Source organism: Emydura macquarii, unplaced genomic scaffold (assembly GCF_026122565.2).
Source record: "Emydura macquarii macquarii isolate MOO-44397 ecotype Brisbane River unplaced genomic scaffold, CSIRO-AGI_Emac_v2 contig_75, whole genome shotgun sequence".
Lineage (NCBI taxonomy): Eukaryota > Metazoa > Chordata > Testudines > Chelidae > Emydura > Emydura macquarii.
The window spans coordinates 5,598,308-5,614,534 of NW_027130212.1; the positions used below are offsets into that span (position 1 = coordinate 5,598,308).

Sequence of the window (16,227 nt, forward strand, 5' to 3'; positions counted from 1 at the left end):
CACCCTTCAGTGTATAACATTGAATATCCATATCCTCCATACTCTAATGCTTAATAAGTATCTAGTTCAATATTGCATTAAATTATTTGTGTGTGGTAACAGTGAGCACGTTAAATTCCGCAAACAGGTATATAACTGAAACATGAACAGATTCTTCACTACTGTTTAGCTACGAGTTGCCATTATAATACTAAGATAGAATTATTTGTTACTTTCTGGATATGAGCATCCTACTTTTGCCTATAACAGGCTGTTTCATGTAATTTCAGACAGACTCTCTATGAAGGGATTCTTTCGAGTTCAATCTGCAGATTGTCAGCATATAGTTACTAAGAAACAGTTGCTTCAATGCCAAATAAATGACTACAGTTTGAAAATATTTGGCTGTCAATTCTTTTTAGTTTCTTTAAGGAACAAAAGGACAAAAGGAAAAATAAATCTATCTACGAAAAGACTGGTAAAATTTTGTTCAACTGTCATTTCCCACATTAGTAATTTATGTATTTTTAAAACTGTCCTTCGCTGTAGCATCCAAGTGGTGCACACTCAATTAGGAATGGATGAGAGGTTCTCTGTGGAGCACAAGCGCAAATGCACCACCTATAAAACAACAGATTCTGGCAGAAAACCCAAACTGCTCACTAAAGTGATGAAACAAGAAAATAATGAGACATCCATTGTTTCAATTATAAAAATCTAGCAATTGAAATAGCCCAGGTAAATATGTGGAATGAAATTGCCAGCTTTTCACAATATGCCTATTTCATTGCTCGAATCATTCCTGTTTTCCTTTCCTGTAAGAGTACTGCTGTTGGTTTCTTCCTCCTGGCGTCGATCAATTAGTATGATTTTTTTGCCACACACGAGTTTCAATTCCTAGAGCAATGATGAGTGGGTAAACAGTGATGAGAATGACACCTCTGACGGAGCTCTCGTGCATGATAACAATGTGTCAGCAACAGAAAGAGGCAATACATGCATTCAGCAAATTCACATTAAGACTTAAGAGTCAGAGGAAAAAAATACAAAATCTAACTCAGATATAGGCTGTGGGGGAAATCTAGAAGAATTTAACTTAGCTGAAACCCAAAATCATTGATACTTTTCAAGTTGGGTTAATAAGACACCCACAACCACCCACGAGAGAAAGATATCCATCATGGATTTCTGCCAAGTTCTTCAGTTAGACTATAGTACTTATAATTATACATTAATATGCAATATATTCTACAAGTTGGAAGTGCTTTTACATATTTAATAAAAGCATTTCAACACTGTGACATGCTTCCTCAGCTCATCCAGGGTATTTAATATTTGTATAGTTCTCACTGTTTAGATTTTAGTTCTATAGAGCAGATATCGTGTCTCTCTGTGTTTTGGGCAGCACCAAATACACTGTTGAGTAGCATGCCTGATAATATCTTTAAAAATCAGATATTATTTCTGCTCTAAGAAAATAAATAATTACAACAGAGGCTGGTTATTAATGTAAGTTTGTTGCTTGGGACGCCTTGGTACTGCTAATAATCTGATACATTAATTTTGCTCCCCCCCTTTCTAACTTTACTTCAATTTATCCAAATTTTTGACATCCTGAAAAAATTTTCAACAAGCCTGGTTGTACTAGAGTAAAAGATGTACAACATTAGGGTCAATATTATCATTACAAAAGAAGCTACTTTAATAGCAAAAAATAATATTGTATGTAAATCCTATCCATAATGGAATACGCCCCTCTCAATAATTTGGGCCAGGAGCTTATGTGTTTTTGTTTTGTGTTTTTACACAATTTATCCACTTTGGACTGGACTCAAACAAACCCACTGAAGTTAATGGAACAATTCCCATGGACTTCAATGGGTTTTGGATTAAGCTCTTTATCAGGCATATAAGGGTGAGAAAAGATTTCAACACGAGTGCTTGAAAATAATTCTATTTAAGATTAGACAAAGTAGCAGGAAGTTACTCTGGGCCCTGGTAAACCTGAAGAGTCAAGTAACAGTTAACTCACAGTAAAAGCCTAATTTACTAAACTGTCTGTTGAAAAGATTCATCAAATTGCATTGAAGTTGATCAGTCAGGGATTAGACATACCCCACAAGAAGCATCAAAGGAACAGAACATGAACAATACAGAGAAACATTCTATAAATTTCCTACCAAAAAAAACTACGTTAAAATTAAACTTATTTGGTTGCACAGTCAAGCAGTTAAAGTTCAAAAATGCCAGATTTACGGTTGTCTGGGCAATCATAATTCTGCCCCCTTGTGCACTGATCCTGTGCACTGAAAAAGGCAGGGTTCTGAAGAAAGAATACTATTAAATTCATCATCATGCACATAGACATGGGGGATACACAGACAATATCTAAATTTTTGAGTGCTTGACTTAACACAGTCTGAACAACATGATTTTGATACAGCTTTTTGATGTAATTTCTTAGGGGCTTTTTAACAGGAAAAAAGGTAAAAACAAAATTCTAGTATGTACAACTACACTTATCACCCAATCACGCATCATCTTACTCGAGTCTTACTCGAGTAACCTCCGTGACTTCTGAAATGGCACCGGCCACTGTTGGGGTGACCCTGGGACCAGCCACTCCAGCCGCTGCTGGCCACGAAGACCACCCAAGCAGCAGTCCCGGTGGTGGCCCTGGGGACCACTGGGGCAGCCACAGTCCCAGGGGCAGCCTGAGCAGTGGGCCTGGGGTGACCCCAGAAGTCATCAGAGAGTGGTCCTTTGGGGCCCTGGAGCAGGGGCCAGCCATTGGCCTCCGGGCCACTCTCCCCTCTGAGCAGCTGCACTCCGGGAGCAGCAAAGATTTAGTCAGAGGTATTTATAATAAAAGTCACGGGCTGTGAATTTTTATTGCCTGTGACCTGTCCATGACTTTTACTAAAAACACCCCTGACTAAATCTTCGCTTTAATAATCAGAGTTCGAATCCTAAGGTTTCAACATGCAACACACACGTCCGCCGCCTGAAATATACGACTGAGCCATGCGTCATGGGAGTGAAGAGGGGGAAAGGGATATATTAAGGCAAAATGTCAGGTTTGGCTCCCCACACTGCTCACTGCTCCAGCTCCTCTGGCACCTCCCACGTGTTCCCAATGCACTGTCTTCTACTGCTACTGTTTGCAGTGACCCAGCTCTTTGGAATATTCGTGTTCAAATATTTTGGCACGCTGTCGAAGTTCTCCTAAGCCATGCAAATAAAAGGCAGAAAAACAGTGATTTTTAACAGCTTATAGCTCAGCAAAACCTGAACTGAATTTCTGGAAGAAGGAAAAGACACTTTCCTAGGCAGCATACTCTAGCAGAATTTCAAAGAAGTGCTGCAAATAATGGAGGTGTTACAGCTTCTAAAATATTATATATATATATATATATATATAAAAATCAAAAGAATCTTTCATAGTGAAGCGTTAGACAACCTAAATATACGTGTTGCTACTAGATCCCCCCTATTTGTCGATAAAGCTAAGTTCTCTGAGTTCTCTCTCGTCATGTTGAGCTTAGGCTGAGTCCTTCAGTAACTACAACAACAAACCACTGTGAAGAACTCAGGGTTGCAGGGTAAGTGGTGACAATTCCTTACGGGGCTGGGTTACATGCCAAATGCCATGACAAACATGTTAGGTCTTCACGTTTCCCACTGTATAAAGGACTAATTCATTTGAAAATATTTATTCCTTACCTGGGCTGGAACTGGTGGCTCTCTGCCAGGTATGCCTACACTGACAAGGAGCTCTATGGCAACAAGTTGCATATGAAACCTAAGGAAGAGTGAAGATGCTGCCTAGCAACTGGTAGCTTCAAGCAGCAAAGTTACAGCATTGAGAGTTGGATACAGGCAGTTGGATTGTTTGATAGAAAAAAGAAAATTAAAACAGAAGGAAAATAATGTGAATGTCACAGTTCAGGACAACTTCACCTGCATTCCCCTTCAGTGGTCCAGAAAGGGTGTACCCACTCTAGGCTCCAGGCTCTTCAGCCATTACCTTTCTTGGGTGGACCCATGAGTCTCTCCCCCCTCCTGACAAGGGTATTTCCCGACAATACTGTGATATCCCCCAACAAGACAGAATGCCTAAACTGCACTTTGTTTTCTCTTCAGAGATTAACAACAGTACAATTGCAAGTCATAAGCTAACAAACAGGTCCTTCTAAGCATCTAGCATGGAGAAGAGTCAAGCGAACCCATACCAATAGAAAGGAGGACTTAACAGAAAACCAGAGGTCACTGTTACAAGTCAGCATGATGAGCAAACAAGTGCTTACAAGAGCTGTTAACCAGAACACTCCACACTGACACACAACTAAAAGGTGGCACTCTGGCATAACCTACACACGCTCCAGTATGGACACACACACAACTGTGCTTTTAGACAAATGTTAGCATGCTAATTATCGTTTATGAGGAGAAGTGAGGTTGGATTAGTGGGGAGCCCTTGCACAAGATAAATAATTACTCAGATGATTAAAAATCTTTAGCACTGTAATCTATTTTTGGAAGGGGATGGGGGGAAATAACTCACTTCTATAGAGCATGCCACAAGGTAAAGATAAAAACTAAGCTATATCTCCTGCTGAAGATGAAGCAGAATCCCCCTTAGGCATAAAGGTGGGAATAGCCCTCATAACACTTTCACAGTGGAAACTAGAAAGATAACTAGAAAGATATAAGAAAGGTCAGAAACAAAGAATTAGCAAGCCAGTAAGTTTTATGGCTACTATTACATTAAATAATAGTATTTTAAGGACCGACTCCTCAGGGACATAATGTTTAGGTGGTTAAAGTGGAATTTGGCTGAGAAACAAAGAACTAGACAAGCTCCAAATGGAAATAATGGGTTCAACCAAGTGTCTGTTGATGTGTGCTGTTGAAAGCATGGACATCTTTGCTCAGAGATTCTCTGCCCCGTGCTAATTCACCGTTTTTTCCAAATCTCTCCCTCACAGTCTTCATCTCAGCTGCACTCCAAACCTACCCTTCCTACCCTCTTTTCTGCCCTGCCCCCCCCTTAAAGTCCCCCTCTCCCTTCTCTCCATTTAACTTTTCCCCCTCCTGATTAAACCCACACTAAAATGAGTAATGGAACAAACATCCGACATTGTTCACTCCACTTGTGTGTTTTACTCCTTTCCCCTCTTCCCCCCATCATGTGTCAGTCTTGTCTACTTAGACTGTAAGCTCTTTGGGGCAGGATTGCGTGCTCCTGCGTTAGTACACCACCATAGGTCCTCATTCTTGATTGGTTCTTAGGTACTACCATAATGTATAGGATTAACCATCATCATGAGACCCTTAGTTAAAAACAGTGGAGGAACAGTCCACACATCCCACCCCCACTCCAACATATATGCACATCCTGGAGCACTAGTGGATGATTAACAAGAAACATCAAATCTGGGGGGAGGGCAGAAGAATCTGAAGGGTTTTTTGTGTTTGTTTGTTTGTTTTTTTAAACTCTCAGAAACAAAACCCCTGTGGACAGATATGTTACAGTTACTGATTGTACCATGAGGCAAAACATATGCAGAGGTAAGAGCTGAGAGTCCAGAAAATTTATGGTTAAAATTTTCAATGCCATGAAAGGGATTTTAGTCATATATCTTAAGAGAACCTTTGTAAATTTCAATCCTCAGTTTTATGAGGTGCTGCCTGTTTTCATTATTGAATAACCAATAATTCATCCTTCCAAACTGGTCAACACGAAAGAATAGAAGTTAAGCTACTGTGTTTTGTTTTCTGAAATGTTTAAGTGTAGAAAGGAATAGGATTAAAATTAAAAAATGATCTGGACAAACTGGAGAAATGGTCTGAAGTAAATAAGATAAGTCAGTAAGGACATTGCAAAGTACTCCATTCAAGAAAGAATAATCAGTTGCATACACAAAATGGGAAATGACTCCCTAGGAAAGAGTATTGCAGAAAGGGATCTGCGGGTCATAGTGGATCACAAGCTAAGTATCAGTCAACCGTGTAACACTGTTGCAAAAAAAAGCAAACATCATTCTGGAATGTATTAGCAGGAATGTTGTAAGATGCAAGAAGTAATTGTTCCTTTCTACTCCGCGCTGATTAGGCCTCAACTGCAGTACTGTGTTCAGTTCTGTGTGCCACACTTCAGGAAAGATGTGGACACATTGGAGAAAGTCCAGAGAAGAGAAAGAAAAATTATTAAAGATCTAGAAAACATGACCTATGAGGAAAAATTGGGTTTGTTTAGCCTGGAGAAGAGAAGACTGAGGGGACATGATAAAGAATTTTCAAGTACAGAAAAGGTTGTTACAAGGAAGAGGGAGAAAAACTGTTCTCCTTAACCTCTGAGTATAGGACTAGAAGCAATGGGTTTAAAATGCACCAAGGGCAGTTTATGTTGGACGTTAGGGAAAACTTCCTAACTCTCAGGGTAGTTAAGCACCGGAATAAACTACCTTGGGAAGTTATGGAATCTACATAATTGGAAATTTTTAAGAGCAGGTTAGACAAAACACCTGTCAGGGATGGACTAAAATAATACTTAGTCTTGCCTTGAGTGTAGGGGACTGGACTAGATGACCTCTCAATGTCCTTTCTAGTTCTATGATTCTATGATGGAAAGGAGCTATGATACTACTTGATCTAAAAATTAAGATCATTAGCAAACCAAGGTTAAGTCAAGAATTTTGAACAAACAGTTCACAGTGATGTTACCAGTCTAACACTTACTGGCTTATAGCAACTTGAAATTCAGAACACTTATGTAATTCAAAGAGAAGTGAGATAAATATAATTTGGAATTTATTGTAAACCACAGTTTTGACAAACGATCAAAACTGACAGTAAATTCTAACCCCCATATCCCAATATTCTCAAAGCCAGGGAAAAGATTCAGAACCGAGTGTAAAAGAAACACACATATATGCCTGCCAGTATTGCTTTACATGGTTACGGCTTTCAAATTCTTTAAATATGTAGTAAGTCTGAAAAAGGTATATTTAGCTTCATTTTTAAGCATAAGCCTCCTAAACATTTCCAAACTTTTGAGATGCTATTCAACCTAAAAACAATACATTGCAAAGGATCACAAACTAAGACACACTGTATTATAATTGGAGCTGGGAGCTCCACCTATTAAGGTTGCCCAACACTTCCCATCAAAAGATTTAACAGATGCAAATAACTTTGCCAAACTTTAACATTTTGGCTAACATCAGACAAAGAGCTGGGGGGAGACCAGGACGAGGACCCAGAGATTGTAAAGACTAGACTAGGATAAGGATAGGTTGGAGGGGATGGGTCAGAAAAGATTAAGCAGCTTGTGCCCAATAAAGACCACTCCCCACACTCCCCTCCTGAGCCAAGTATGTAACCCAAGATTCCCGAACATCGCCATTCCTCTGCTGTGAGCGGATGTCTGTGAAACCCACTGGCAGAGAATGTCTCATTCCCAACGAGGGCTCACCTTCACAGACAATGACAACCCACTACCGCTATCTGTTAGCTCAACTGGCAGAGGTCTGTGTGATAAAAGGTTCCAACACTGCTAATGTAGATGTCAACATGATGCCACATAACAGAATTTGGTTTTTAAAGACCTAGGAAATTCTCTCTCTCTCTCTCTCTCTCACTCAGACACACACACACACAAAGAAGCATTAAGGTTGTAAACTCAAGCACCCAAAAAGGTAGGACGTGCTAGAATTCAGATCATTTAACCTTAATTTGACCCCTTTATGCATATGTATTATGATACAGACTTTAAATTACACAATGTGGAGAACAAGGGACTTGTGTGTGGTATGCTCTTTTTTTTAAAAAATCATCATATGCCCTTTCAGTTACCGGTTTGATACTAACCTGCCTGACTGCCAGGTTAAAAGCAAAACAAACAGGAAACACCACAATAGAAAAAACAAACAACTGGTGTAAACAGCTTCAAAAGAAGTTAACAAATGGCTAAGCCAACAATTAGGAAGAAGCTACCTTCTTAACTCCCAGCAGACTGACATGATTTACTCTTCCCAAGTCTAAAAGCCTATGACCAAAGGAAATTCTACACCTTAAAGTTGCTAGCTCCAGGAAGGAGGGGAGGCTGCTAAGGAATCATCCAAAAGCCAAAGACATGCAAGGAGGAAGAGAGCAAGCATGCTGTGAGCAGGACTGTCTGTTTCTCACAGATGTGGGCTGGGCTAAAGGGAACTTACTTGTAAATCCTTCCAAGGAAGCTTAGGCTTTAGAACTCTGAAATTTTTTCAGCAATTTTGTTTGAGGCCTTTGTTTGAATAAAATGTTATGTTTAGACTATTTCAAAACACCTCATTTCAGCTTAGCTGAAATGGCATTTTGATTTCAAATTTGGCCAATTTTCAAAAAAAAAAAAGGGGGGGGGGTGTGTGAAAAACAGCTGAATCAAAATTAAAAACTCTTAAAGTTCATTTTGAGACAACCGAAAACATCTCCATCAACTTGAAATGAATTAAAAAAAAACAGAAGGATTTTAGAGTCTACTCAAAATGTTTTGGTCAATTTGAAACACAATTTTTCAACATGAAGAGTTCCAGAGGGGTAGCCGTGTTAGTCTGTATACAGAAAACACAAGAGTCCTATAGCACTTTAGTTAGTCTTTTTGTTAGTCTTTAAAGTGCTACAGGACTCTCGTAATTTTTCAACAAAAATTTTAAGAAAATTGTCTTAGTTTGAATCAAACTGGATTTTTTCTTTTTTCATGATTTTTCCGTCAGTCTCTGAACCAAAAAAATCTACTATTCGCTCAGCTCTGTTCAGGCATGAATAAGGGGAAATATGCATATAGAACTCTGCTGTGTTAACACTTTGTTCAGCATGCAATGTACTTTTTGGGTGAAGGAATAAATAATGCTTTGTTTTGAAAAAGTCGCTAATCAGCCACTGGCACAGGCTGCTGGAGGAAAAGGGCTTAGAGAGGCTAAACTCAGTTGGGCCTGTCAGGTTAACACAGTTGGTAAACAGGGGTCTGCAGCCAAGACAGCCAGTCTAAGTGTGATTAGGTTGCATGATTCCACCTGAAGTGCAGAAAAACAAGTCTGTCACCTGTGGGGTATACACAAGAGGGACTGAAAGAGGTCTAATGCACAGCTCACCTGGTACTCGTGACACATGTTCACATACTATATTTTTTACAGAATTCTCTCTGATTCAGCACAGAGGCTGATGCGGCTCACTGACTAAGCAGCTATTGAGTATTTTGTGAACACTGACCATTGTGTGGCCCCAGGCCTTACTTATTACACACTATTCAAATGCTGCTCTGACAGAATGACTAATGTAGGGGTTGTTTGTGTGTGTGTGTGTGTGTGTGTGTGTGTGTGTGTGTGTGTGTGTGTGTGTGTGTGTGTGTGTGTGTGTGTGTGTGTGTGTGTGTGTGTGTGTGTGTGTGTGTGTGTGTAAGTAAAATATTACGGAAATTAAATGTCTCAAAATCAACACATGGCACACACAGCTAGCCTATGGACCCAATCATATCACCTACTCTGTATTATTGTACCCTTAACCTCTCCATCCCCCCACTTTCCTTCCTATTTATAACAATCACTGTTTCTTAAATTCGGCCGTAATGCTGCAAAACCTTAGGCATATGCTTGCCTTTACGTAGAAGAACACCCCACTGAGCTCAGTGGGAGTACTCATGCATAAGTGTTCACAAGATCAGGGCCGCAGCTTGTAGATTGTAAGCTCTTTGGGCCAAGAACCTAGTCTTCCTGTGTGTTTGTATAGCATCTAGGAGAACAGAGCACCTATCCTGACTGGCACCCTCTAGGTTCTACCAGAAATCAAATAAGTGCCACCAAAATATTATTTAGCTGTTATACGAGTAACTTAGGATATTAGTCATTAACAGAATAAATCTGGACACGTACAATTATGAATGTTTGAAAACAGACAGAAAGGCTTTGAAAACGCACTCAAAGCTCTCAAGTTTCTGCATTTCTCCTACCAAGTTAATACTTCTAAACTTGTACAAAGGCAACCACATACATTCCTTAATATTTTTGTGTTAGTGATTATCTGAAGTGTACTTAGCAGGAAGAATCACTGAGGGCTTGAACTCATGCCTTGCCAGGTAAGTAATCACTTTGTGTTAATATGGATTCATTTGTAGCCTGTAGAGCTAACCTAAACATGTATCCTGTTATTAAAAAGGGTCCTTAAATAGCTTTTTGAATTCATTTTAAAGCTATGGAACATTATTAAAAATTATTATAATTTTATTTTGTCTACAGCTGTTTATTTTTAACTGAAGTTTGGTCTTCAAATAAAAATGTAAGATTCCCCTTCCTTACGCGCAGTAAAAAAAAAAAAAAAAAAAAGATGCTTTCAACACAACACATAATAAATACCATATCTAGAAATGTGTGATTCTTGTAAGAGGTTTCTGCTGCCACTCTCTGTAAATGAATGCTCTAAGAACTTCACTCCTCAAATGAAACTGGAACTAGTAAATGATCACATGTTCAACTCAAAATTGGCTGAGAAATTAACAAGTAGAAACAACATTGCATAACAGTATGGACATTAAAAATATATACATTTAGCATTTTATAAGATTTGCTATAGTTCAGAACAGTATATGCTAAAAAGAAAAATGAACTAGTGGTTTTGTGTTTATTTTCATTTTGTTTTGGACTATGTTGCATAGTATATTATTATGACTCACGTAGGCAACACTAGATATTGTTGACCTCTAATCAAATGTGTCAGGTTTCAAAATGCTCCTAAAGAAAGCCTGAAATACTTTCACAGTTGATGCAACCCAAGGAGTCTATCCATCCTGTAGTTAAATATGTACTGAATTAGATAATGTCCAAAATTAACCCACACGTAGTATACTGGTATGGTTGTCTGAAACATAATTCTCTCAAGCCGACAGACAAAACATTAATAACTTATATTTTCAACAAAAAAGACTACAAAAACCACACACAAGAAAGATAATTTTATGTTGATGAAATTTCATAGTTATGAACAATAATAAATACATTATTTATCAAGGTGTAATACTGTAATTGTGAATGCTATAGAATTTCACACAATACAAGTAGTGACCATAAAAAACTGGCCAGTCCCATTTATAATCCACCTTCAAGGTATAAAGTTGCACACTGAGTGCAATTAACATGAGATCATAGGCCTAGCATAAATTTCTAAAACTCTCTAGTCACAGTTCAGTGTTTCACTAGCTGATGGACCCAGACTATGCATAAAGGTTTCTTGGAAAAGTGTAACTTTTTTTACCAAATTAGAAAAAAATAATCATTTATAAGAATGCTCAAGTCAATCTTCTTGAAAATCTGAAAGGAATCTGTGAATGAGATAATGGCAAAGCAACAATTTAAAGGACTACCACGTTCAGTTTCTTTCATAATGTAAGTTTTGAGCAAAAAAAAAATTTTAGGAAGCCCAGTATCTAGACAAATGTTTCTAAGGGTGGTGTGCCCTCCCTCCCCTGCTTCCCTCCCCCCCCCAAAAAAAACAAAAAAAAAAAAAAAAAAACACCTACAGTGTTCGTGTGATGATTTGGGGAATCTGCTTCTGTAGTTTGTGCATTCTGATTGATGTTATGAAGTTATTATGAAATTGTTGCTATGAAAATTGCTCTCCCTGAATATACATAAATGTGGGCTCCACCACTGCTGGCAGGACTGGCAACAGGTACACACCAGATTGAGGACAATGGGGAGTATTTACCCTTAATGATTGCACTCTGACCACAAAAATAGTTCTAAGGCGCGTGCCTGAGGTGGAAAACCATTTTGACCAAGTTGGTCTGCGTGGGGTCTGGTGATTTGGAGCAATGAAAGGTTATCAAGCATGGCCAACAGACTGGTGACTAAGCAGGAAGTTATAAAAGATCTTGCATGAAGTTTGGGCAGAAGAGGGGAGGGGAAGGACCTGAACTGAACAAGATCAGAGAAGCCAACCTGGGGAAGAAGGCTCCATGTTTCAGCCTCCAACTAATACACTGCAACAGAAGGACAATGGACAGCCCCAGACAACCCTGTCACCTGCCAAAAGAATGCTCTGGATAAGTGAGGAAATCAAAGAAAGGATATGTGTGGTGTTAATTACTTTTGTATAGGTCTATGTATTTCTCAGAGGACCAAGTGCAGAGCAATAATATTAAAATTATGTGTTATATACTACACTCATCATGTGGGCCCTTGAAGAAGTAAACCAGAAGGCTCACACCTTGAGGTGGAGTTCTGGGATGGCGTATGCTTCTTAAGCTATAAGGTGAGTCTGAAGGGCTAACAGTGGTTCCAGGAGCTGTTTGATTGCAAAGACTGTAGGACAGGATGCTAGACAGAGGGTCTACACGCAAAGAATATGCCTAGGGACCCCACACTAAAACAGTGCCTGGACTCTGTTCAGAATCCAGAGGCTTTAAACATCCAGGGATCAGTAGTCTGGTGAGCAGACTCCCACAGCAGTCTGGTGAGCGACCAAGAGGGGGCACTGGACTGGACCTGGGAAAGCTGGGTGTCAATACAAGAACTTAACTAGATACATAAAACTCAGGCATTTCAACCTTTTGCTACTGCATGAGATCCTGGAAAGAAAAAAAATGACCAAAAACAAATCTGAAACTGACTGATCTATTTTCACCATTCAAACAGAGAAGCACACACACAAAACAGATAATGAACAGTAGAATAGTTTTGGTTTTTTTAAATTCTTTTAGTTTTAGACTGAGGTGTTATCTGCAGCTCAGCTAACATAAATAATTTATTTAAAACATAGTAGTTTTTAGCCTGACAGCATCCTTAAAATAGAAAGTCATCAAAACCTGAGATAAAGAGAACTATTTAGTTTAATATCTTAAGATGCAGAAGTGATCTTACAACTCAGTGACACTTTGTATAATGTAGAAGAAAGATTTCTGTCCCACTTAGATCTCAATTATTTTCACAAGATTCAACAGGTAACAGAGAAATATTTTGAAGATATCAACAGAACCATTTAAAGATGGACTGATTTTCCCTGTAGACTCATTTAGTTAAAAAAAATTTCTAATGCTTCATAAGCATTGTATACAAAGAATATTTGACATTACTCTAACAGAATGACATGCTGCAGGACAGTTATTCACTTTGAGTAGTACTTTACTTCTCAAGCAGTCTTACTGATTTCAAAAGAACTATTTGAGAAGTAAGGTATTACACAGTGAGTATGGGTGGCAGAATTTGTTCCTCCTGTATATGTTCGTGGTTATTTAGGCTAGCAACGGGTCTTTTAGATCATGCAGTCCTATGACTAGATAGCAAGTGTGAAAAATCAGGACAGGGGCTGGAGGGTAAAAATTGGGACACCTGGTCACCCTAAGTAGTCCATCCCCTTGAATCACCACAGGACAGTACTGACAGATTTCTACAGGAATACAATTCATTCTCATTCCAATCTTGCCTTGATCATTTCCAATTATGAGATTTTGATTCCCTTGAGAAATTATTCTACAGTTTAATTTACTCCACAAATTTAACCTATTTCTTAATAGCTTATTTGAAACAATTCCACTAAAATTCAAACCTGGAATACCGATACTGGGTATTAAATACTGCTTTTGGAGTTAAAAAAAAAAAAAAAAAAAAAAGAGAAAAGTCTCAATCCTTGATCAAGGCTTGAATTCTTTTCACCTTTAAGTTGCAAAGGATAGTGAAAAATGTTGTGTACATAATTGTGTCAAGCTAATATTAACAAAGTCTTCATACCAGCTGTACATACAATTAGTTTACACAGAATGACAGTATGCATCTATTAGTTGGGCTAGCCAGACTAACCCAGACATGACTGATGCTGCACTGGCCTTTTTTTCCCCTCTTCCAAAGATATTCTCTCTTCCTCTTACCCCAACTTTATGGCTACCCTACAAATAGTCTATTAGGTTGTGGGACTGCCACATCCTAAGCAGTAGAACTGTAACAACAGAGGTTAGTCAGCCACTTTCCTCCTCCCTCCTCTAAGTCATTTACACATACAATTTTATTTAAAATATTTATTCCTTGATTTTCAAATACATCTGCCAAAGAAGCCAGTGAAAGCTACAGGTCCTCATTACCTTTGAAAAATCATGCGCTCCATCATTAACAAGTTTTGTGATTTACTTTGACACCTCACTTATCCAAATCAGATAGGTAATTCACTAGATATGCTGCACTAAAACCAGTATGAACATTTATAGGCACATGGTAAACTGATAATGCTTAAATGGATCTCATTCCTTATCTTTAAGTGTACAGAGGGAAAGAAAGTTAAGATACTGTCCCCTATAGCCAATGAATTTTGTACAAATTATATTACAACAGTAAGTACAGATAATCAGTGAACGCACTTACCTGAATTACAGCACTAAACCAGCATGTGTTGCCAACATTCTTTAATCCAACTGGACAACTGTCTTGCCTTTTTCGATCATAGGGGTTTGGAGAATCACTCCACACTTCTGGATGTGTCCTTTTCAAACTCGCTTTATTTTCTGCTATACTGGCTTCTAGAACTCTTAGAAAGCAGAAAGAGAAATGAAAAAAATAAAAGTAAATCAATAATACAGTAAGATAATTGTATATGTAGTTTCAGCTTCAAATATTATTACAGAATATAATAACTTTAATCATTTGGTAACTTATTATTAGATTTATTCTTGACTCCAGCACTTTTTTTTTTTTTTTATGTGCAGCAATGCACCTTGGAAAAGAAGATAGTACTTCACTTGCAGATGCTGAATTATAACTGATTTTCCACAATAAATGGCATTGCATATTCATGTGCTCTTCATCACTGAAGGATCCCTATTTTTAATTAAACTAAATAAAGGAAATTAATTTTAAAAACCAACAAAGCCTAACCATTTAAGACTTGGTAATAATTGTTTCGATGGACAACAACGAACAAAAGTAGTTTGAGAATCTACCAGTCATCGCTTTTCATCCACACATATCACAGTGCTTTACAAAGCACAATATAATCACCATTTTACTGATAAGAAACTGTAATGAAGGAAATTTACCTAGCTTGCTCAATATCATGCAGCATACCAGTGACAAGCAGATAATGGAATCCATATTTCTGGATCTCCATTTCCACATCCTGTGCACTGTGCTCATTGCCTTACGTAGCTGAAACGTTCCTTAATGGAACAGGGGGAAAAAACCACTCTCCTCCCAAGAAAACAGCTCCTATACAGACTAGCTGGAATTTTCAAGACTTAACATTTCTTGTAAGAAATGTGCTGCTTAGATGTGAGGAGTTCATCTCTTATATAAATGCATAACAAAAACTTGAGCAAAAGCTGACAAACCACATATAATACCTTACTAGGTCAGAACAGAGCTCACTAGCCTCAGTATCAGTAAAGAGAAGGATATTTTAAAGACAATAAAAATCATCCACAGTAGCTACATTTTTTGAACAGGCAGCAGAATACACACAGTCTCTGGTAAAAAAAAATGAATTATTCTAGAGGCTACACCAACATTACAGAAAAAAGCAAACCTAGGCTGGCTTGTATATGGAGTTTCTAACAGAAAAAGACAACAGAGACACAAAAGATCAGACCTCATGTCTCAGGTGTGGCTATTTCCCAACTTGAAAATTTCATTCTATTATACCATGATGTCAAATTCACTATACATGCCCTGTTCTTTTATTATATGTGGCAAAACAGTTTTGAAGGCATGCTGGAGATCAACTGCTGTTGTGAGTGCTGCTGTGTATTGAGAATTATTCCAGATTTTTAAAACCCACTTTACTATTAGCAATATAATTGTTGACATCACAGATTTAAATGTCTTTATATCTTAGAGAGACACTGAACTTGAAGGTTTTGAAATTGACTAATTTTAACCAATATTTTCTGATAGAGCTGTTTTTAAAATAAAATACCCTATCCAAAAGATACTGAAATAATATTTTAAGAATTTTGCAGTTTCCTTGTAATTTTGCAGTTCGAATCATTGAGATCTCTCTATATAACACATCTTAGGTTAATTTGGTTATTAAGTAAAACAAATTACATCCCACATTAGCTAAAATCAGTATTGCCTCTTGAGAAAAATCAAAAAGAAAAAGGAAGAAAATTTTTTTTTGTTTCCCCCATCGAAATTCCTTTGACAGTGTTAGGTGGCAGCTACACATTGGGAGAAGATCAGCTATTTGATGATGATATTAAAGAGGACTTCAGAGCAAATACCACATCGATTT

At 38.0% G+C, this 16,227-nt stretch overlaps 1 protein-coding gene across 4 annotated transcripts in view; it reads right to left on the reverse strand.

The window, feature by feature from the left end:
• USP25 (ubiquitin specific peptidase 25) overlaps nucleotides 1–16,227 on the reverse strand; it is a 139,505-nt gene that overhangs the window by 73,607 nt on the left and 49,671 nt on the right. For all 4 annotated transcript variants that reach the window (XM_067543203.1, XM_067543212.1, XM_067543196.1 and 1 more), the window contains exon 5: nucleotides 14,364–14,526. In XM_067543203.1, the coding sequence (XP_067399304.1) occupies nucleotides 14,364–14,526 (163 nt within the window). The remainder of the gene's footprint in view (nucleotides 1–14,363; nucleotides 14,527–16,227) is intronic.